The following is a 24,194-nucleotide window of genomic DNA, read 5'->3' as shown; positions in this document are numbered from 1 at the left end:
GATAAAGCGAGAGATTGAACAATCAAAACATCGAAACATCCGAATCTCAATAAATCGAGATCTCAAAAAATTTAAAAATTCGGAAAATTGAAAAATTAAAGTATGGAACTGGAAACTCGAGAAATCGAAAAATCTAGAAATTTAAAAATTGAAAAAATTAAATATGGAAAAGTTGAAAAATTGAGAAATTGAAATATAGAACAATCGAAAAATCTGAAGTATAAAAAACGAAAAACTGAAGATCCAAAAATAAAAAATCGAAAATCTAGAAGTCGAAAAATCAAAGAATCAAAATATTGAAAAATATTAAAACTGAAAGAAATATCCAAAAATTGAGAAATCGAAAAACCAATAAAGTGAAGTCGAAAAATCGAAGAATGGAAGAAATGAAAAATCGAAATTTTGAGAAGTGGGAAATCAAAAATAGATTAATTGAGAAATCAGAAAACTGAAAATTTAACGTCAAAATTTGATAAATTGAAAAATTTAAATACTAAAAAAGAACTGAAAAGTAAAAAAATCGAAAAATCTAAAATTTAAAACATTGAACAATTAAAATATCGCAAAAATGAAGAATCCAGAAATCCAATTCAATTTAAAAAATTGAAAAACTGGAAAATCTGAACATTGAAAAATTGGAAAATCCAGAAATTGAAAAGCCCAAAAGTAAAAAATCTAAAAACCGAGAAATCCAAAAATCGAAACATCGAAAAATTGGAAAATCGAAAATTTAAAAATCCCGAAAATTGAAAAATTGAAATATAGAAGAACTGAAAACTCAAAAAATCGAAAAACCTAGTATCTTAAAAATTGAAAAGTTAAAATTGAGACATGGAAAAACTGAAAAATCACAAAATTGAACGAAATATCCAAAAATTAGGAAATTAAAAAATTGAGAAACAGAAAAGTCAAAAAAGCAGAGTCGAAAAATCGCAACTTAAAAAATTGAAAAATTGAAGAACTGAAGAACTGAAAAATCGAAACTTTGGAAAAAAATAGATTAATTGAGAAATCCGAAAACTGAAACTTCAGAAACGTCAAAATTTGAAAAATAAAAAAATATTGAGGAACTGAAAAATGGAGAAATCCAAACATCAAAATATCAAAAAAATAAAAATTCGAAAATCTAAAATTTAAAAATTGAAAAATCAGATAAATCAAAAATCGAAACATCGAAAACTCGAGAAACTGAAAACCAAAAAATCGAAAAACCAACAAATCGAAATATCGTAACATTCAAAAACTGAGATATCGAGAAATCGAAAAATTAAAAGACCAAAAAATCGAGAAGTCGAAAAATCGAAAAATTGAGAAACCGAAATAGGCCAAAATCGAATGGAAAAATTGATAAAGCGAGAGATTGAACAATCAAAACATCGAAACATCCGAATCTCAATAAATCGAGATCTCAAAAAATTTAAACATTCGGAAAATTGAAAAATTAAAATATAGAACTGGAAAGTCGAGAAATTGAAAAATCTAGAAATTTAAAAATTGAAAAAATAAAATATGGAAAAGTTGAAAAATTGAGAAATTGAAATGTAAAACAATCGAAAAATTGAAAAATCTGAAGTATAAAAAACGAAAAACTGAAAATCCAAAAATAAAAATCGAAAAATCCAGAAGTCGAAAAATGAAAGAATCAAAATATTGAAAAATATCAAAACTGAAAGAAATATCCAAAAATTGAGAAATCGAAAAACCAATAAAGTGAAGTCGAAAAATCGAAGAATTGAAGAACTGAAAAATCGAAACTTTGAGAAGTGGGAAAATCAAAAATAGATTAATTGAGAAATCAGAAAACTGAAAATTTAACGTCAAAATTTGATAAATTGAAAAATTTAAATTCTGAAGAACTGAAAAGTCAAAAAATGGAGAGAAAAGTCAAAAAATGGAGAAATCGAAAAATCTAAAATTTAAAACATTGAACAACTAAAATATCGCAAAATTGAAGAATCCAGAAATCCAATTCAATTTAAAAAATTGAAAAACTGAAAAATCGAAACATTGAAAAATTGGAAAATCCAGAAATTGAAAAGCCCAAAAGTAAAAAATCTAAAAACCGAGAAATCCAAAAATCGAAACATTGAAAAATTGGAAAATCGAAAATTGAAAAATTGAAATATAGAAGAACTGAAAACTCAAAAAATCGAAAAAACCTAGTATTTTAAAAATTGAAAAGTTAAAATTTAGACATCGAAAAACTGAAAAATCACAAAATTGAACGAAATATCCAAAAATTAGGAAATTAAAAAATTGAGAAACAGAAAAGTCAAAAAAGCAGAGTCGAAAAATCGCAAACTTAAAAAATCGAAAAATTGAAATATCAAAAACCTGAAAAATTGAAGAACTGAAGAACTGAAAAATCGAAACTTTGGGAAGTGCAGAAATGGGAATATAAAAAAATAGATTAATTGAGAAATCCGAAAACTGAAACGTCAAAATTTGAAAAATAAAAAAATATTGAAGAACTGAAAAATTGAAATATCGTAAAATTGAAAAATGGAGAAATCCAAACATCAAAAAATAAAAAAAATTAAAATTCGAAAATCTAAAATTTAAAAATCGAAAAACTGAAAAATCAACTAATCGCGAAGTCGAAAATTTAAAAAATTGGAAAATTGAAAAATCGGATAAATCAAAAATCGAAATATCGTAAAATTCAAAAACTGAGACATCGAGAAATCGAAAAATTAAAAGACCAAAAAATCGAGAAGTGGAAAAATCGAAAAATTGAGAAACCAAAATAGGCCAAAATCGAATGTAAAAATTGATAAAGCGAGAGATTGAACAATCAAAACATCGAAACATCCTAATCTCAATAAATTTAAAATAAAAATAAAAAAATATCAAAACTGAAAGAAATATCCAAAAATTGAGAAATCGAAAAATGAATGAAGCGAAGTCGAAAAATCGAAGAATTGAAGAACTGAAAAATCGGAACTTTGAGAAATGGGAAAATCAAAAATAGATTAATTGAGAAATCAGAAAACTGAAAATTTAACGTGAAAATTTGATAAATTGAAAAATTTAAATACTGAAGACTGAAAAGTCAAAAAATCGAGAAATCGAAAAATCTAAAATTTAAAACATTGAACAATTAAAATATCGCAAAATTGAAGAATCCAGAAATCCAATTGATGAGTCGGAAGCCGAAAAGGAAAGTTAAAAATTGAAAAATTGATAAATTGAGAAATTGAACAATCGAAAAATTTTAAAAAAGAAAAACTGGAAAATCGAAAGTTAAAATTAAAAAATTTGAAAAATTGAAAAATGGAAGAATTGAAAAGTCGAGATATCGAAAAACCTAGAATTTTAAAAAATGAAATATTAAAACATCGTAAAGTTGAAAAATTGAGAAATCGAAATATAAAACAGTCGAAGAATTGAAAAATCTAAAGTTTAACAATAAATTGAAAATCGAAAAGTAAAAAATCGAGAAAAAAAATCCATCAATTGAAAAATCGAAAAGTCGAAACATCGAAATATTGAGAAATCTTTTATAACTGAAAGAAATATTAAAATATTGAGAAATCGAAAATCTTAAACAGCAAAGTCGAAAAATCGAAAGCTTAAAAAATCGAAAAATTGAAGAATTGAAGAAGTGAAAAATACTTTAGAAATCGGAAAACTGAAAATTTAGAAACGTGAAAATTTGAAAAATTGAAAAATCGAAATATTTAAAAACCGTAAAATTGAAGAGGACAAAAATTGAGAAATTGTATCATTGAAACATCGAAAAATAAAAAAATCGAGAAATGGAAAATTTGAAGAATGGAAGAATTGGAAAAGCCCAAAATTGAAATATTGAAAAATTGAGACATTTAAAGTTGAAAAATCGTGAAATCGAAAAGCCGAAAAATCTCAATAGCGTATTTATAAATCACAAGATCAGGACTATGCTACTTTTTAAAATTTAAATAACATTATAAATTGGAAAATGTTGTTTTTTTTTCAAAAATCTTGACGTTTGAGGTGAAAACTCAACACGGATCCATAAATCGTGAACGGAGGATATACTGTTGTAAAATTTGGAGATTGCGTCATTTCATTGTTGGTGACAAATTTTGGTGAGCGTTCTACCATTTGATAATACAATTTGAAATGTAAATTTTGTCAAGAGCTAAACCCATGAAAGCACTAGAGCAAGGTTGTTGTCTTTTACCAACACTTTTAGTAATCTTAGAAAAGTGAAAAAAGAACTTGGAAGATATGGAAATAGGCTGTTCACAAAGGTCGAAATTTCCATTTCTAAGAAGAGTGGGCGAGCATAACGAACTGATGATTGAGAATTAAAGATGAGATGCTAAATGTGGCATGCGACAATAGTCGTATGTAGAACCCCCATTCATATAAAAACAATGTTTAAGTGAAATTTTAGTGTTTGTTCCTTACATATGAAATAAACACTTACAAAAAGCCGAATAACTGTTTTAAATAGCGTAAAGTTTTATGTTTTCTAAGAAATGGATACCGTTAACTTGGTCATTGCTACTGACAACTGAAAGCATCGGCAACAATGTTTATATTTCTGGCATATTTTTTCACCTTTAATTTAATAAAACATAACCTAACGAGAAGGTTCAGGGAATTTTTATTCTTCTGCATCGATACCAACAAACTCACTAGATTTTCATGGCCAACCCTACTATATAAAGATCGTGAAGGGATAATATACAGAGTCATCAAAATTGATTGAGAGAGTTGGTAAGCCTGAACTTGAATAATTTGGTTTATTAAGTTGTATAAAAATATTAGCTGTCAGATTTGAAGTTTCAAGTTTCAAATTTCAAAACTCAGTGGCGTCTTTTTTCGACTTTTTTTTGGTAAAAACATTAGTTGTCAGATTTGAAGTGTCTAATTTTTGTCACGCCACTGAATTCATTAAACAAATCTGTCATAAGGTTGACAAACTTCACGACAAAAACAGGGGGTACCAACTCTCTCAATCAATTTTGATGACCCTGTATATTTGTGAATATTTTTACAAAAACTTTTGTTTTTATTTGCAGACTCGCCGGAAACGCGGCCATCAAATCCAAAAACGTCTGCCTTCACCTCGTAGACGACCACAACAAACTAATGAAATCCGGCATCGTCCAACTCTTCACCTACCCCCACCCTCCTCGCGCCGCCGCCTCTCTTTTCTGGAACAAAACCCCTCCCAAAATCTACATAACCAAACCCACTAAACAAAAACGCGACCGCAGCAACTCCCCAGGGATGGCCCTCGAAGCCAAAACCGACGACGAAGAGATCGAAGACGTTCCAAACTCCAACCGGTCACCCTTGGGTCTTTCGCGCCTTCTTTCCAGAAGTCGCTCCTCTCTGAACGAAGAACCCAATCAAAAACCCACCAAAAACCCAGCCAACCAAAGAAGTTCAAGCCTAGGACCCAAAAACCCCACTTTCACGTCGCACATTAACGCTAAATCTAGAGCCGGTTTAGTAGTACCTAGTTCGAGTATGAGCACCGGAATTATATACTTGCCGAAAGAGTACAAACCCGAGCAGAATCTAGAGAATTTGGAAAAAAGACACTCCTTCTTTTCAAAGACGTTTCACGTAGAGGAAAAACGGGCGAAGTGTGTGGAAGCCGAAGGAAGAAGCGCCGCTGAAGAAATCGACGAGTACGTGGTACAAAACGCGTTTACGAATCTCATCTTCAGCGAAAACTTTGAAGAGAAGGTGCGGTTTAATCGGATCAAGTCGTTGACGTACCCTTTGGACAGTCAGAATTTCCGGAGCAAGCCTGTTCAGAGGAACGAGAATCAAATTGTTTGTAACTATTCGGATATTATTTCGGCGAGACGCATCAGGGAGCTGCAGATTTTGGGGTGTTTGATTGTGGAGATCTTCATGGCGAAGCAACTGCGAGCTTTGGGTGCCAACGATTCGAATTTGTCGTTCAATGAGCGTTTGAGGGCGTGCTTGACCGTCGTGAGGAGTTGCAAATTTGATCTTCCATCGTGTATTTCGTACATCGTGCACTTGTTACTCCAACCGGATACCATGAATTTCAAGGAATTTAAATATCCGTCCGTTACTGATCTCGGGTTGCCACCACCAAGCGCCCATTTGCTTTTGGAGCCTCTTCTTCACTGCGTTATCCCGTTTCCGAGGCTTTTTCCTAATCTTTATCACGTTATTTCGAGTTTGAAAGAGTTCAAAAATGTCGCTGTGGAACTCGGGGTTTTGTACCATTTCGACTGCAATGGTGAGATGTGTGCGGAATATGAAAGTCTAGAAAGGACGAAAATTCTTTTCGCCCAGAACATCGGAGAATGTAAAGTAAAAACGTGTGCTAAACACTTGGAGGTGTTATTGGAGGAGCTATACACAACTACGGATACAGAAATCGTGAACATCCTCCTCCCACACATTAGGGAGTTGATCGAAGACCCTCCGACTTCCGTTCTGGCAGCTTGGTACTTATTCGATCCATTCTCCCGAGTTCTAGGACCCCAAAGAACCTCAGAAACCCTCCTGGATTCCATTTTGAAACTCTACGAAAACGAACCGAACGAAAGTACTCTACCCTACTACGGCAAAATCGCCAAGTTGTATCATCACAGTTTCCTCTTGCGACTGATGGTGAGGTTAGGTTTGAAATGCTTCCTCGACAACTTCACAGCACCTTTGGTCGAAGCCGTCGGTCGATACAAAGATTACGAAAAAGTCGATTTCATCCTCCACACGCATTCAGAGAAGTTCGTTAAAAAAACATCCCATCTGAAGACCATGGACAACGAACACGTCGACGCTTCCGCAAGCGACGACTCAAGCGTTTCCTCCGAGAAGCGCCCAACACCCAAACAAGAATCCAAGCAGGTTTCCGAACCCGAAGTTTTCGAGTTCGAAGACGACAAACAAAACGAAGAACAACTCAAGTCGTTGATGGAACACTTGGAGTTGAATGTGGCTTCAGACTTACCCTTCAACCATTCAACGGCGGAGGAAGCCCTCGATGCCACGATTACGGAAAATCTAGATCAGTTGCGAAGCCTGGAGGAGTTGAATATGAATTTGAGCGAAGATGACGACGGTAAGGGGGCTTGCTCCCCCACGATTCCTATTCCGAGCGGGAAAGACTTCACCAACATCAGTTGCGAGATCGGTAGCAAGAAAAGCGACTCGATTCACTTCGAGTTGGTGTTGGATTCACCCAGTTCTGCCAACTCGGAGGCCAAAAAAGGTCCCGCAGTGCCAAAAAGCAGGAAACAAGATGCCAAAATATCCGATATGAGTTCTGATAGTTTGATTTGGTTGTCTCATCGATTGGGACCGGTGTTGACGGCGAGGTATTTGTCGCGAAATTTATTGAAGATGTTGACTTTGTGTTACGTGGGGCGGGAAAATCTGACGGCGGTACCTAAGGATGAAGGGGTAAAGGAGGTCGAATCGATTTCGGTTGTTTCGAGCTATGTGCAGGGAGATCATAATGCGTCGAAGGTTCTGGAGTGTTTGACGAGTATAGCAGGTACGTTTTGGTGGTTTGATATAATATAGTACTAAATTGTGCATGTATTAAATATAATTAGTAAAGCTCGGAATTATAGGCAGAGAAATTTGGCATTATATGCATAATTTAAATTCAATAATAATTGACATTCAAAATTTTTGTCAGCTAAGGCATGACGTTTTCTCTTAAAAACATCCACGCCAATACTAAACATGCTTTCCACTGCGGCGTTAGATGGAATTGTGTTATATATTATAAACAAGTCTCTAAAACATAGAGCACTTTGTTTCAGTAGATTTAATAGTCTCCTTTTATACTTTAAAAAAAATCGCGAAATGTGTTTTTATCAAATCTTCACCTCAGGGAGTTTGATTATTTATTATCTAAAGGAAATTTGAAAAAATCTTCTAAATCTACAAATAGACCGCATCGATTAATTTTTATAAAAATTAGTATTTGCTAAGATAAGACCGAACAATATTAAGAGTAGTGACTAGAATGAAGAGAGGGTGTGTGGGCTACTGGTTGCTTATAAAACTGTGTACAAAGCTATTTAATTCAGATCATTGATCACAATCATTTCAGTTAATGACAATAAATTGATGCTTGTTAATATTTTTATCTAATAGATTTTAATTTTTTAAACTCATTTAGACTTGTACTCAAGTAGCATGTACTAGCCCCGCCCACCCGCCCGCTATTTTCTTACAGGGTATATTATGTGCCAAAATCAATTTTATCTTACCAAGTGCTAGCCCCACCCACCCGCCTTTTATTTTCCCCCAATCTTCTCATTCTAAAGATTAATTTTATTTCTGTTTAGTATAAGATCACTTATCTCATTCAGACCGGATAAAATTAATCACTGAAATGAAGGTCGGGTGGGTGGGTGGGGCTAATTATGTTTTCCTATGGAAAAATCTAAGCGCAAAATGACTTCTAGATGTCGTAAACTACAAGAAAATGTCTAGCAAATTTTGAAAAATGGTCAAAAATGTCGAAAGTGTCAAAATCAGTCATATCTTATAAAATGCTAGCCCCGCCCACCCTCCCTCTATTTTCTTGGAAGATAGCTCATTTGTCAAAAACAGTCTTATCTTGTCAAGTACTAGGCCCGCCCACCCACCCTCTATTTCCTTGGAAGGTATGTCGTCTGCCAAAATCAGTTTAACTTAGCAAGTACTAGCCCGCCCACCCCCAGTCTTCTCATTCTAAAGACCCATTTTATTTTTGTTCAGTATAAGATCACTCATTTCATTCAGACCAGATAAAATTAATTACAGAAATGAAGGTCGGGTGGGCGGGCGGGGCTAATTATATTCTCCAATAGAGTGGGAGTGGAAACTAATAGAATCTAGAACATGAAAAAGTAAAAAAAAGCGCTAACCGTAATTTTTTTGTTATACTATTTGCTACTGGAACTAAAAAAATTGCTATAATTCAGTTGGCGATTCTGGAAAACCCTAAGCTTAAAATGACTTCTAGATGTCGAAAGCTACAAGAAAATGTCTAGCTGATTTTTGAATTATGTTTGAAAAACAGTCAAAAATGTCAAAAGTGTCAAAATCAGTCATATCTTATCTAGTTTTGGAAATTTCATTCTACCCTATAAAATTTTATTGACAATAACGAGACGGACAGTAGTACAATGGTAAGAAATATTTATGGCTGACGCCAATTCACCCGAATTTGGTGGATAAAATTTAACAGGTAGTTGTACTCATAAAATAAGGGTCATTTTCGTTCGTGAGCAACGGTAATCTCTGTCTGGACCTGGATTATTCTGCTTTCTAACATCTAGGGATTACCGACACGCGACAACTTTAAGTTGTAAATCTCTCTTTTTATTGTAATACTGTTCGCCTCGTTTTTGCTAATAAAATTTTATAAGGTAGAATAAAATTTCCAAAACTATAAAATGCTAGCCCCGCCCCCCCGCCCTCTATTTTCTTGGAAGATAGGTAATTTGTCAAAAACAGTCTTATCTTATCAAGTACTAACCCCGCTCACCCACCCTCTATTTACTTGGAAGATATGTTGTCTGCCAAAATCAGTCTAATTTAGCAATACTACCCCACCCCCAGTCTTCTCATTCTAAAGACTAATTTTATTTCTATCCAGTATAAGATCATTTATTTCATTCGGACCGGATAAAATTAATCACTGAAATAAAGGTCGGGTGGGTGGGAACTAATAGAATCTAGGACGTGAAAAAAAGTCAAAAAAGCGCTAACCGTCAATTTTTTCTTATACTATTTGCTACTGGAACTACAAAAATTGATATAACTCTGTTGGCGATTCTGGAAAACCTAAGCCTAAAGTGACTTTTAGATGTCGACAGCTACAAGAAAATGTTTAGCTAATTTTCGAAAATGGCTGAAAAATGGTCAAAATTGTCAAAAGTGTCAAAATCAGTCATATTTTATAAAATGCTAGCCCTGCCCGCCCTCCCTCTATTTTCTTGGAAGATAGGTCATTTGTCAAAAACAGTCTTATCTTGTCAAGTACTAGGCCCGCCCACCCGCCCTCTATTTCCTTGGAAGGTATGTCGTCTGCCAAAATCAGTTTAACTTAGCAAGTACTAGTCCACCCACCCTCAGTCTTGTCAATCTTAAGACTAATTTTATTTCTGGTCAGTATAAGATCATTTATTTCATTCAGACCGGTTAAAATTAATCACTGAAATAAAGATCGGGTGAGTGGGCGGGGCTAATTATATTGTCCTATGGAGTGGGAGTGGAAACTAATAGAATCTAGGACATGAAAAAAAGTAAAAAAAGCGCTAACCGTAAATTTTTTTGTTACACTATTTGCTACTGGAACTGTAAAAATTGATATATTTCAATTGGCGATTTTGGAAAAACGATAGAAATTTTTGTGGAAACGAACCCTAAAATGACTTCTGGATGTCGAAAGTTACAAGAAAATGTCTTCGCTAATTTTTGAAAATGGTTGAAAAATGGTCAATGTCCCGACTGACCTATCAACGCCCAGCCCAAACCGCTAATGCTAGAAAGTTGAAATTTGGAGAGAATGTTCATTTTATACTGGAGGCATTTCTCTAAATTCATCCCCTAATGGGGTAAAAAGGGGTGATAAAATTTGTATGGGACCAATATGTATGCCTACTGTAAATTTACATTGTTAAGTGTAACCTGGTATTAATTCTCTTCAGTACAAATAACGAAACACATATTTAAGCATTTTCCTATATTCAGCCCCTAAGGGGGCGAAAAGGGGCGTGTATTAGCAAAATATTTTTATGGTAATGTTTATTTAAAACCTGGTATTAATGCTCTTCAACACAAATAACGAAACACGTATTTAAGCATTTTCGGAGATTCTACCCCTAAGAGGGTGAAAAGTACTGGTTAAGTTTATATGGAAAAATATTTCTATTGTAAATTTAAATTTTTACGTGAAACTTGGTACTAATACTCTTCAACACAAATAATGAAACACGTATTTCAGATTGTTTCGAGATTCCACCCCTAAGAAGGTGAAAGGGGGTGACAAAATTTTTATGAGCGTAAAATAGTTATTTATGTCGATTTTGACTAGAACTTGTATTAATACCCTTCAACACATTTTTTACTTGAAGGTTGGTAATAATGCTAAACTAGTAATTTTATAAAATTCCATTTGACAACAATGTTTGCCTGCAACGTCGTCTTCGTTGATTCACTATTAAAGTCTCCCCAATCCCTTAAATGTGACATGTGAGGGCGCATACGTCGGGAGGGAAAGGAATCTGTAATGTCAGCTAAATGTCTGTCATGGTCTGACTTTTTGACACAATGACATCATGTATTTCGGTTTTTACTAGAAAAAGAGGCAAAATTTCGGTACCGGTGCCAAAATCACAACGCCATGGGCGTGGATCGTCTTCAAAGGGATATGCAGTAGGAAAATTTTTCTTTGAGGTGTTTACATTGTTATCGGAATGTGTCTCAGGAATTATGAAGCTGCATTCTGGATCACGTTTATTACTTGCTGGGTAGCTTGAAGAAGTAGGAACAGGTAGCGGTGACTTGGAACCATGGAGGAACAAAGTAGGAACAGAGCCGGGTTTAAGTCTTTTATTTAAATAATAACAACTTCTCTCAAAAGTATAAATTATTGGCAATATTATCATGAAATGGTTTTAATGCCTATACATTCCCTTAGGTAAAAGATTCATGTTTGGGTACCTACTTGTAGCATTAAAAACCTTTTTGCACCACAACCTTTTGTTCACAGTGTTTGAAGGGAATCTATGCATTATTTTGTGGTCTCTAGGATCCTTGATTACTCCACAAGCAGGCACAGAGCAATATTTTTTGGACATTTTGCTAATATCAATTCAAGCACAAACTGTTTTGGCGCGTAACAAAACGGATTAATTAAAGGTTCCTGTAACTCCCGAAGGGGGTGACATCTTTTGATATTTTCCCTTTTGACAAGTCGGACGATTGTAACCAATTGGAGAGACTTTAATAGTGAATCAACGAAGACGACGGCCTGCAATAAAGCGAAGGTACAAATCAGCAAAAATCGAGTAAGCAGTTAAAAATGTTTGACGTATCAAAAATTGTCAAGGTATTCAAAACTTTTCGTTTATAATGTTCGTAGTTAATTTTGTCCCCTGGTGTTTTATTTTCGGACAAATTTAAAGGAATCTGGTGTTTTCTTGCTGGATAAATTTGAAAAAATCTTGAGCTTTTAGTGGTTTCTTTTTTATGAATTCGAAAAAGTCTTCAGTGCGGCAGTGGTTTTATTTTTTATGTTTATTCGGGAGACTCTTGGGTACCCTGGTGTATTATTTTGGCAGCCCATGGAGATTTTTTTTTGTAAATTATTTTGGTGTTTCTATTTATGTAAAATTCTGACCTGACCTGTTTTTGAGTTAATTTTGGGACCCCGTTTTTTTTTGGGGGGGGGGGGGGATTTAAAACAATCTTGAGGTTTTCTTAGCAGGTACTACCCCAGTCGCCCGCCCTCTTTTTTTAGAGTGTATGTCAAACTAAAATTTGAACTTTTAAAATCGTACCTATTATATTCTAACTTATTATGCTGATCGGCGTAAGCAATGGGCTAAATTACTTATCTAATTGGGGTAGCAATTTAGTATTTTGTAGCTATGAAAATTTATCAATTTATGCGACAAAATGCTATTTTTGAAAAAGAGATACGATTTTGTCATTCTCAAATTTTAGTTTAAATTTATTTTATGACAGATACGATTTTGTAATTTTTAAGAAGTGATCTACAAAAATGTGTTTGTTATAATATTTTGTACATTTCAAATTTCATACAGTACCTAGTTATAGCATACTGAATTCTAAAAGATTTTGCATGATGTTAGTAATATTACAATGGAAAATAATACTTGCTAGTGGTACATTACCTCCTCATTTTAGTTATCGCTTTCGGATGAATCACAGTACAGAACCATAGTTTTTCATTTTAATGCCATAATATTATTTATCCTTGATTGTATACTGATATATTCGTATTAATAAAATTATAACAATTTATTCAAAAAGATTTACCACACTGGACTATCAAAGAGTTGCTACAATTTTGACAGTGCAGTGTCTAGATTTATTGGCATCAATAATTATTATTTTTTGTACTTATTGCAAATAAATCACAATTGACATGGGGTGGGTGGGCGGTATTTATATTTTGCTTTTTTGTCTTAATATACGTAGTATTCTTTGAACAACACGAGGGAGGCAAAAATGACCCCTCTTCGGCTCATGTCACCCTTTGTGGGTTTTTTTTTTCGTTGACAATCTTTTCCCCTTATCGCTAGCCGTCTATTGTGCGCCTGGAATTTTAATTCAAAAAAAATTTCGAATTAGATCATTACAAGGTCATCTTCGAAATTTACAGTAGTAAATATTATTTAAATTTTATAACATAAAATACTCCTGCACATGTTGTTTATAAACCCCTGTTGAATTTTTATCCTAGACACCCAGATTTTTGGCGAAAAAAATCAAAATTACAAGATCTTGCAATTTAACTTTGAAACTGCTCTGAAAATTTGGAACCGTTACGATTACTTAAGAACATATTTCACATGATTATTTCTCATAGAAAAATAAGCATTTAACAATTAAGCTCCGCCCCTCGGCTTACGATGAATAAAAAAAGTCACCAGAACTGAGATTTTATTTTATTTTATTTTTTTTAATAATGTTTTTTCTTTACTTGGGATTTGTTGGCGCGTTGTTATATTTTACTATTTGAATGAAAGTGTAATGATATATTTTGGTATTACAATTTTAAATGAAACGCACAGACGACTTTGTTATTCCGAAACATATTGAGTTCACAAGATACGACTTCGTATTTCTTCTTCTAATAATTACATAAATTGAAATAAGGTAATATGAAAAAAAAAACTAGTTTTTACATATTCAAGTTTAAAACAACCTGTAAAGTGAAGAATCTCAATTTCTTAAAAAATGGCGTTTACCACACTGTAATTCTAAACGAACGATTTGCCAAAATCTGTTTTATCTTAGCGGGTACTAGCCCCGCCCACCCGCCCTTTCTTTTCTTAGAGGACATGTCATTTGCCAAAATCAGTCTTATCTTAGCAGGTACTAGCCCCACCCACCCGCCCTCTCTTTTCTTAGAGGGTATGTGATTTGCTAAAATAAGTCTTATTTTAGCAAGTACTAACAAAAAAAAAAGAAAATAGAGGGCGGGCGGGCGGGGTACTACTTCCTGAGTTAAGACTGAACAATATTAAGAGTAGTCCCTGGAATCAAGAGGAGGTGGGTGGGCGGGGCCACTGCTTACTTATAAGACTCTTTAGAAAAAACCCAAACTCACCTTTTTTCTCTATTTCATTGTCTTATTTTTTTTTTACTTTCTTAGAGGGTATTTCATTTGGTAAAATCAGTCTTATCTAACAGGTACTAGCCCCACCCACCCGCCCTCTCTTTTCTTAGAGGGTATGTGATTTGCCAAAATAAGTCTTATTTTAGCAAGTACTAACAAAAACAAAAGAAAATGGAGGGCGGGTGGGCGGGGTACTGCTTGCTAAGTTAAGACCGAACAATATTAAGAGTAGTCCCTGGAATCAAGAGGGGGTGGGTGGGCGGGGCCACTGCTTACTGATAAGACTCTGTACAAAAAAGGCAAACTCAGTACCGCCCACCTTTTTTCTCTATTTCATTGTCTTATTTTTTTAATTTTTAGAGGGTATCTCATTTGGTAAAATCAGTCTTATCTAACAGGTACTACCCCACTCACCTGCCCTCTCTTTTCTTAGAGGGTATGTGATTTGCCAAAATAAGTCTTATTTTAGCAAGTACTAACAAAAAAAAGAAAATAGAGGGCGGGTGGGCGGGGTACTATTTGCTATGTTAAGACTGAACAATATTAAGAGTAGTCCCTGGAATCAAGGCAAACTCAGTACCTCCCACCTTTTTTCTCTACGTCATTGTTTTATTTTTTTACTTTCTTAGAGGGTATGTGATTTGCCAAAATCAGTCTTATCTTGGCAGGTATTAGCTCCACCCACCCGCCCTCTATTTTCTTAGAAAGATCTCATTAGCCTATATCAGTCTTATAGTTTCCCCAGTTCTAATTCGGTTTTATGACGTGTAAAAGATAACTTTCGTAACAATAGATTACTACTGGCGATGAAGAGAAATAAGGATTTAACCATTATACTGTATCGGCATGGTAAAATCCTTATTTGTGACTGCCCCAGAAATAGTATTTTCTTGTTAAGGAAGTTAACTTTCACACAATGGGGTACTAAATTTTTTCAGTTTTTAGCTCTTCTTCTCGATGTCTCAGTTTGTGAATTTTTCGATGTTTGGATTTTTGGATTTCTCGCTTTTTCAATTTTTTTCAAATTTTTAGTTTTCCGAATTCTGAGTAATCTTTTTTTATTTTCCCATTTCCCAACTTTTTTCCATTTTTTAAGCTTACAATTTTTCAACTTTGCTTTTTTAGTTTTTCGATTTTCAATTTTCCAATTTTTTAATTTCTCATTTTTTTACATTTGTTTCAGTTTTTTGATTTTTCAATGTTCCGATCTTTCGACTTTTAGATTTTTGAACTCCTGGATTTTTTACTTTTTGGATTTTCAATTTTTCGTTAAACTTAAGATTTTTGAATTTTTCGACTGTTTTATACTTCGATTTCTCAATTTTTCAACTTTTCGATGTTTTAATTTTTCGATTTTTAAATTTCTAGGGTTTTCGATTTCTCAAGTTTTCAGTACTTCTATATTTCAATTTTTCAATTTTCCCAATTTTTCAGTTTTCGATTTTCCAGTTTTTAAAATTTTTCGATTTTTAAATTTTTTTATTTCTCGATTTATCGAATTCAGATGTTTCGATGTTTTGATTGTTCAATTTTTCGATTCCTCAATTTTTTCAATTATTAGCTTTTCTTCTCGATGTTTCAGTTTGTGAATTTTTCGATTTTTGGATTTCTGGATTTCTCGCTTTTTCAATTTTTTTTCAAATTTTTAGTTTTCCGATTTCTGAGTAATCTTTTTTTTATTTTCCCCTTTTCCCAACTTTTTTTCCATTTTTTAAGCTTACAATTTTTCAACTTTGCTTTTTTAGTTTTTCGATTTGTCAATTTTCCAATTTTTTAATTTCTCATTTTTTTGCCATTTCTTTCAGTTTTTTTATTTTTCAATGTTCCGATCTTTCGACTTTTCGATTTCTGAGCTCCTGGATTTTTTACTTTTTGGATTTTCAATTTTTCGTTAAACTTAAGATTTTTCAATTTTTCGACTGTTATATACTTCCATTTCCCAATTTTTCAACTTTTCGATGTTTTAATTTTTCGATTCTTAAATTTTTAGGTTTTTCGATTTCTCCAGTTTTCAGTACTTCTATATTTCAATTTTCCCAATTTTTCAATTTTCGATTTTCCAATTTGTTTTTAAATTTTTCATGAAACCGAATTAGAACTGGCGAAACTATATCTTAGCAGGTCTCTAAAAAAATAAAGGGTGGGTGGGCGGGGCTAGTGCTTGCCACGATAAGGCTGATATTGCCAAATAACATTCCCTCTAAAAAAATTAAAGGTGGGCGGGTGGGGCTAGTACTTGCCAAAATAAGACTGATTTTGACCTACCAACTTTGAGTAGGGCCGAATCCACGATGATGGTTTGGAAGACATTTTTTTAATTATTCGTAAAATCACTGCTCTGTTGCCAAGACGAATGAATTTGGAAATCTAAGACTAAAATGCTTACAAATCCATTCCAGGTTTTCCATCTCTTCTAACCCCTCATTAAATACATTTGCAGAACTATCTATATTTAGAACATCCGGCTTAAATCCCGTTAAGTAAAGAATTCGAGTAATAGGCCTAATTCGGGTGTCCATACATGAAGACTTGGAAAAACCCGTCGGCATTACTAGAAAATACTGCCAATAACCATCTGTATTAAAATTGTATTGAAATTAAGATTTTCACCAATTGCCACGAAAAATGCAGCAAATATTTTAAAATATGCATTTTGCATATTATCCGAGCCTTAATAATTACACTATGGACTAAGCAAATTCTGAAGAATTCGGAACGAGTGAAAAGTGAATATTTTGGTTTCAGGTTTGTACGGCGAGCAGTTGATTTTGTTTCAATATATACCTCACATGAGCGAACTGATTGCGTTGTGTAAACGAAGATTAACACCCAACTTGGAAGGAGGACTGATTTCATGTTTGGCACTTTTGCAGCATGTTATACCGTATTTGTCCGATTCGACGCTGATGGACCAGTTACAAGTAAGTTTTTTGTTAGCTTTGTCTATTTACTACGATCGTAAAAAATGAACGTTTCAACCATTATTTACACGTTTATTTCTAAAATCGTTAGTCGTACAAATAAAAGGCAACAAAAGTCGATCAGTAATTGTAAATGTGGACTTTGAAATTTAAAATCCCTTCTGGTGCTAACTCGAAAATCTGACTCCTGTCAAATGTGAATTTACTCCCATTAATTCCATTTCGCAGATGTAAACACGGTTGTCTTATGAATAGCCGCCGGTGACTATTTTCAATAGCAATGATGTCGATTTCGCACGTGAAGTTGTTTTGCCGAGAGCCAACTTTTCTGAGAGTCCATGTGTAATTTTCGTGATCTTTATAATACCGTAAGCTAAACAAGTGGTCAGAAAACTTAACAATTCGTTGCGACAAAATACTGGAATCTAGATCAAACTTAAAGATTTTTTCGGACGAATTTGATATAATATCGGGATGCACATCCATTAGATGTTGTTCCAGTCCTTTTCTCAGTCCACCCCATCTGCAAATACCAGTACCGACGGGACAGATGTGACCTAAGTAATCGCAGTGCTCTTCGTGTTTTTTTATATCCTGAGAGCAAGCTCTATATGTGCAACCATTGCTCTCGTAAACGCATGGGTATTCTACTAAAACTGAAAGTTTTTCTAAAATATTACTTCTTGGAGACGCACAGTCGCAGTCACTCTGAATCCCGCTCTGATTGCAAGGAACATGTCTATACTTGCAAAAATTACACACGGTGTTGTCATTTCTCGAACAACGAAATATTGGTGGTACAGCAAACTCTCCACATCCGCAACACTTGAGAATTGAAAGCATTTCCGAATTTGTTCCATTTTCAGGGGGCTCAATTCCAGGGATTTGTATTTTCCCAACGCTAATAATTCCTTGAACCGACTTATTTACAACGTCGTCGCCGAAAACGTGTCCTAGACATAATTTTGTAGTTGTTTTTTCGTCAAATCCAGTTGTATTAAAATCAACCAACACAGTTTTATCGTCGTCTTTTATACTCAACTGAACTAGACAAGGCTTGACATTCGTTTCATATTCATTGTTATAAACACAGCATTCCACCGTCTTAGCTTCAGAATCAAATTTTCTTTTAAATATAAACATCTTCTCTCGGTATTCTAGCAAATTGTAAGTTTCTTCTGAAACTGACAGATCTAGTTGAAATTGTCCATTTTTTAAAATAGCGTCAGAGTGGTCTTTCTGGCAGTGGTGAGTCAAAGTGTTAATGCAGCCTTTCCAAGTGCACGCATCTGGTTGAAAAATCACACACGGAACGGCTTTGTAGAGGCAGTTTTTTTCATGTTCGGGAATATCCTGTGGGATTAGCTCTTCGCCACACCCTTCTGGTTGATAACAACATGGAAATTTCGAAAATTGACACATAGCTTCAAAGGCTTCATCTCTAAAGTGAACTAAGTCGTCGGGGAGGGTGCAGCGACCGCAGACGCTTTTGTTATTAGAGCACAGAAATATAGGAAAATACGACAAGTAGTTGCCACAGATGAAGCACTGCAGTTTGTCGTTAATACCGCTTAAGATAAATCTTTGTAGGTCCAACATTGTGTCTGCTTCAGTGGTTTTCGGTTTCTTTTGTCTGGAAAAAATATAACCTAAATAGTATCCAGAATAAAGAGATTAAAAATGATATGAATATTGGACAAATCGTAAAAACATTGATAAATTGAGTCACTCTTACCTTAGATTTTGGATAAATTTAACACACACATACACAAAGTAGTAAATAAAAATTTACTCCAACATCACACGAATAATGACACAAAAATGGTGATCGTTTTTGTCTGCGAAAAAAGTACACAAACTAAAAACTCTTGAGTGCAGCAAATAATGTAATGGCGTTTTCATAATGTAAAGGTATCCTCTGACAAAACGCCGAAACAAAATGCATATTTTCGGAATGTGAAGCAAGAGTTACAACGCAGAGAAGCTGAAGGGGAGAGCGATCTTCAAATTAAGTTCGTCAAAGGTATTCCGCGCATTATAAAAGTATCCAATCATTTAAAATCGTAAAGCCCAACATTTCATCTACTTCTTTATATTATCAAAATACACGGAGTATTCGAAACAAACTAAGCCAACTTTCAATTTCGGTTTTAGATTTAACTTATGACATTATTTGCACCACAGAGACTTGGTTACAAGACTCTATTTCTGATTCCGAAATTTTCCCTCCTCACTTATATACAATTTTTAGATGTGACCGTAATTATAATGCATTGAACTTGTCCAGAGGAGGTGGTGTTTTGCTTTCTTTGAGAACCCATATACCTGTGACAATTGTTGATTTAAGTCAATTACGGAATGATCTAGATATGATTGAAATTGTAGGTTGTAAATGTTTTTTAAATGGTACCTTTTTACACATTTTTGTTGTTTATTTTTGTAGAACTCCATCACTTAATGAGTTGTTAAGGTTTTGTGAATATTTTGAAGATAACTTTAATACAAATGAAAATTTCTTATTACTGGGTGACTTTAACGTTCCAGAATTCATAATAAACAATGATAATATTCTTGTTAATACTCTTAATGATTTTTGTAAATTTTTAAATCTAGAGCAATACAATGTTATTAAAAATAGAAACAGCAGGCTACTAGATCTTGTTTTTGCCAATGTTGATTGTTCTGTCAAACACGATGATTCCCCTTTAATTGTAGAGGACAGCTACCACCCTGCTCTCTCTATTGTGGTCAACATAACTAACACTACATTTAATAGCTTCCCCACTCATAATTCACCTAATACTAGTGTATATAAGTTTAAAAAAGCCAGGTTTCACTTCCTCTATCATGATCTGTGTAACATTGATTGGTCAGTTTTAAATACTTCTGATGACATTGATATTCTAACCGAGCGTTTTTATGACATTTTATATCAAGTTTTGGATAAGCATGTTCCAGTATATCATAATCATCAAGATAAAGTACAGTATCCACCTTGGTTCGATCTCTCTATTATTAAAAATATTAAATTTAAATCTTATTATCACAAAAAATGTAAACAGTCACTTAACGAATTTTACTACTCTAAATTTAAATATTACCGTAAGATTATTAAAAACCAAATAAAAGCTGCTTACAAAAAATATACTGACTCTATGCAAACAAATATTTCCAAAGATCCTAAAATATTTTGGTCTTATGTTAAATCAAAAAAAGGTCTTACAAGAATTCCGGGTAAGATGGCTTGCAATGATAATATATTAAATTCACCTAATACATGCATTCGCTATGTATTTTCAGACTTCTTACACTTCGTCGCAAAATTCATCGTCACAAAAATTTACAACTGGAGTTCACTCTCTTCCCATAAATATCAGTAAAATCATTGATAAAGACATCTTGTCTGCTTTACGTAATATTAAAAATTCTTTTACAGCAGGGCCAGATCAAATACCAAGCTTTCTATTACGTGACTGTGCAGGTTTGTTTGTCCAGCCTTTGTCAATAATCTTTAATGTTGCTCTTAGTACTGGTACTTTTCCCTCAAAATGGAAAACCTCTAAAGTTACCCCGATATTTAAATCAGGTGAAAAATCGAATGTCAGTAATTATCGACCAATATCCATAATTTCAAACTTCGCTAAAATCTTTGAGATAGTTCTGTACTCGCATATCTATTTTCATATTCAGAATTACATAACGCCTCAACAGCATGGTTTTATGAGTAAACGCTCCACTGAAACAAATCTCACATGTTTTTCACAATTTCTTTCAGACTTGACAATCAGTCCCAAGTTGACACTGTTTACACAGACTTTGCAAAGGCCTTCGACCGAATTGATCACAGGTTATTATTGTTAAAGTTAGAATCGTACGGTTTTTCTGGTAAACTTTTGGAACTTATAAGATCATACTTAAGTGATAGATTGCAATACGTTTTTTACAATGGTTTTTCATCATTCTTCTTTAAGGCAGTATCCGGTGTTCCCCAGGGCTCCAATCTTGGGCCCCTACTTTTTTCTGTTTTTATCAATGATCTCCCTGATTCACTGAATTGTCACATTCTATTATATGCAGATGATGCTAAGCTTTTTTGTATTATAAATGATCTTAATGATGCTTTGCAACTTCAGGAGGACTTACATAAACTTACAATTTGGTGTTCTAATAATAACTTCTTCTTGAATATTAGTAAATGTAAAATTGTGTCATTTGGTAATAAAAAATCTCTTATTGTATTTGATTACACAATAAATGGAGAACACTTCACCAGGTGTGATGTTGTAAAAGATTTGGGAATATATTTTGATTCTCGGCTCTCTTTTCGGTTCCATATTGATGAAGTAGTAAAACATTCACTCTCTTTGCTTGGATTTATAATTAGACAATGTCGTGACTTCACTTCTACTGAACCTATGAAAATGCTGTTTAATACGTACATTATATCACGCTTACAGTATGGTTGCCTAATTTGGTATCCAATCTATTATTGCTATATTAATGTCATCGAATCAGTTCAAAAAAAATTTCTTAAATATTTATGGTTTAAAAAACATGGCACCTACCCTGCTAGAGGATGTGACAATTTGATACTTCAAAGAGAGTTTAATATACCGTCTTTACATGCTAGAAGAGAAGTTAGTGCTGTAATGTTTCTTTTTAAAATCGTCAATTATAAAATTGACTGCAGTGAACTTTTGGCCAAAATCTTCTTTCATGTACCACGTGTAAATAACAGACACTCTTTACCTTGGCATCTATCCACCGCTCGCACAAATATTTTGGTAAAAAGCCCGATTAATGTTATGTGTAGTAATTTTAACAACAAACTGAGAGATTGTGACATTTTTAATATAAATCTAAAAGATCTTAAGTATTTAGCTTTAAGTAATCGAGTCCGTCGGCCGACTCTCTACTTTTACGTTTTCTCGATCTTTCATGACCCCTAGAAGACGAAGAAATAGGTCTCCCATTTCCGTCTGTCTGTCCGTCTGTCCGTCCGTCTGTCTGTCCGTCTGCCGTCCCGGATTTTTATTAGACAGATAATCTCCGAAAGTACTCGACCGATTGTTGTGAAATTTTGTACTTATATTAAGAATATCATGTAGATGGTAAAACGCTAACCAAAATTTGTCTAATCATCCCCACCACTAATGCGATGACGTCACTTCAAAATTGTACATAGTAAATGGGTTTTCAATTGTATAAAATAACATAGTCCTACACATGTAGTTTACAACTCTGAATCGACTTTTCACCCGAAACGTCCAGATTTTTGGAAAAAAAATCAAAATTATAAAACAACATTTTGAAATTTAATTTTTAATCTGCTAACCAGAATGCTTTGAAATGTTGTAGATGTTTTAAGGCTATAAAGAGCATCATAAATCTTTAGTCAAAAAATATTTGCTTATCCCCTCCAAAAACTTGATGACGTCAGCTCAAAAGTTTGTGGAATAAATCATATCTAAAATGTACATAATATGATGAGTCTGTACTTGTGATCTATCACTCCATTCATATTTTTTGGATTTGCATATACAGGGTGACTCAAAAAAATTAATGAATGCGTAAATATATTTTATTGATTTAATCAGGAACTACAAAACCGAATGCTCTGAAATCTTGCAGATGTTTTAAGGTCATAAAGAGCATAATAAATGTTTAGTCAAAATATATTTGCTTATCCCCTCCAAAAACTTGATGACGTCAGCTCGAAAGTTTGCCGAATAAATCATATCTAAAATGTACAAAATATGATGAGCCTGTACTTGTCATTTATCACTCCATTCATATTTTTTGGATTTGCATATAAAGAGTGACTCAAAAAAATTAATTAATGCGTAAATATATTTTATTGATTTAATCAGGAACTACAAAACGGAATGCTCTGACATCTTGCAGATGTTTTAAGGTTATAAAGAGCATAATAAATGTTTAGTCAAAATATATTTGCTTATCCCCTCCAAAAACTTGATGACGTCAGCTCGAAAATTTGCCGAATAAATCATATCTAAAATGTACAAAATATGATCAGTCTGTACTTGTGATCTATCACTCCATTCATATTTTTTGGATTTGCATATACAGGGTGATTCAAGAAAATAAATGAAAGCGTAAATTTATTTTACTGATTTACTCAGGAACTACAAAACCGAATGCTTCGAAATCTTGAAGATATTTTAAAATTATCATAAGCATGGTAAATTTTTGATCAAAACGTATTTGGTCGTCCCCCCTAAAAAATGTATGACGTCACCACAAAATTTTGCTGAATAAATCCTATTTAAAATGTACAAAATATGGTGAGTCTCTTCTTGTGATTTATCATTCCATTCAAATTTTTTCGATTTGCATATACAGGGTGACTCAAAAAAATTAATGAATGCGTAAATTTATTTTATTGATTTAATCAGGAACTACAAAACCGAATGCTTTGAAATCTTGCAGATGTTTTAAGGTTATAAAGAGCATAATAAATTTTAAGTCAAAATATATTTGGTTATCTTCTACAAAAAACTGATGACGTCAGCTCAAAAGTTTGCCGAATAAATGGTATCTAAAATGTACAAAATATGATGAGTCTGTACTTGTGATTTATCATTCCATTCATATTTTTGGATTTGCATATGCAGGGTGACTCAAAAAAATTAATGAAGGCGTGAATTTATTTTATCGATTTAATCAGGAATTACAAAACCGAATGCTTTGAAATCTTGGGAATATTTTAAAGTTATTATAAGCATGGTAAACTTTTGTTCAAAATGTATTTGTTCATCCCTCCTAAAAAAATTGATGACGTCACCCTTAAATTTTGCTGAATAAATCCTATCTAAAATGCAAAAAATATGATGAGTTTGTACTTGTGATTTATCATTCCATTCATATTTTTTAGATTTTCTTAAGAGGTAGTTCAAAAAAATTAATGAAGTCAATTTATTTTATTGATTAAATTAAAGGCAACACTTATTATT

General features: G+C 33.3%; 1 protein-coding gene across 2 annotated transcripts in view; it reads left to right on the top strand.

The window, feature by feature from the left end:
• LOC135123440 (WD repeat-containing protein 81) overlaps positions 1-24,194 on the top strand; it is a 57,892-nt gene that overhangs the window by 8,159 nt on the left and 25,539 nt on the right. For both annotated transcript variants that reach the window (XM_064048076.1, XM_064048075.1), the window contains exons 3-4: positions 5,013-7,480; positions 17,045-17,220. In XM_064048076.1, the coding sequence (XP_063904146.1) occupies positions 5,013-7,480; positions 17,045-17,220 (2,644 nt within the window). The remainder of the gene's footprint in view (positions 1-5,012; positions 7,481-17,044; positions 17,221-24,194) is intronic.

This window comes from Zophobas morio, unplaced genomic scaffold (genome assembly GCF_036711695.1).
Source record: "Zophobas morio isolate AGI-343-1 ecotype UQ-CSIRO unplaced genomic scaffold, CSIRO_AGI_Zmor_V1 ptg000006l, whole genome shotgun sequence".
NCBI lineage: Eukaryota > Metazoa > Arthropoda > Insecta > Coleoptera > Tenebrionidae > Zophobas > Zophobas morio.
The sequence above is the reverse complement of the archived record's forward strand: the minus strand, read 5'-3'. Positions and strand labels throughout refer to the sequence as shown.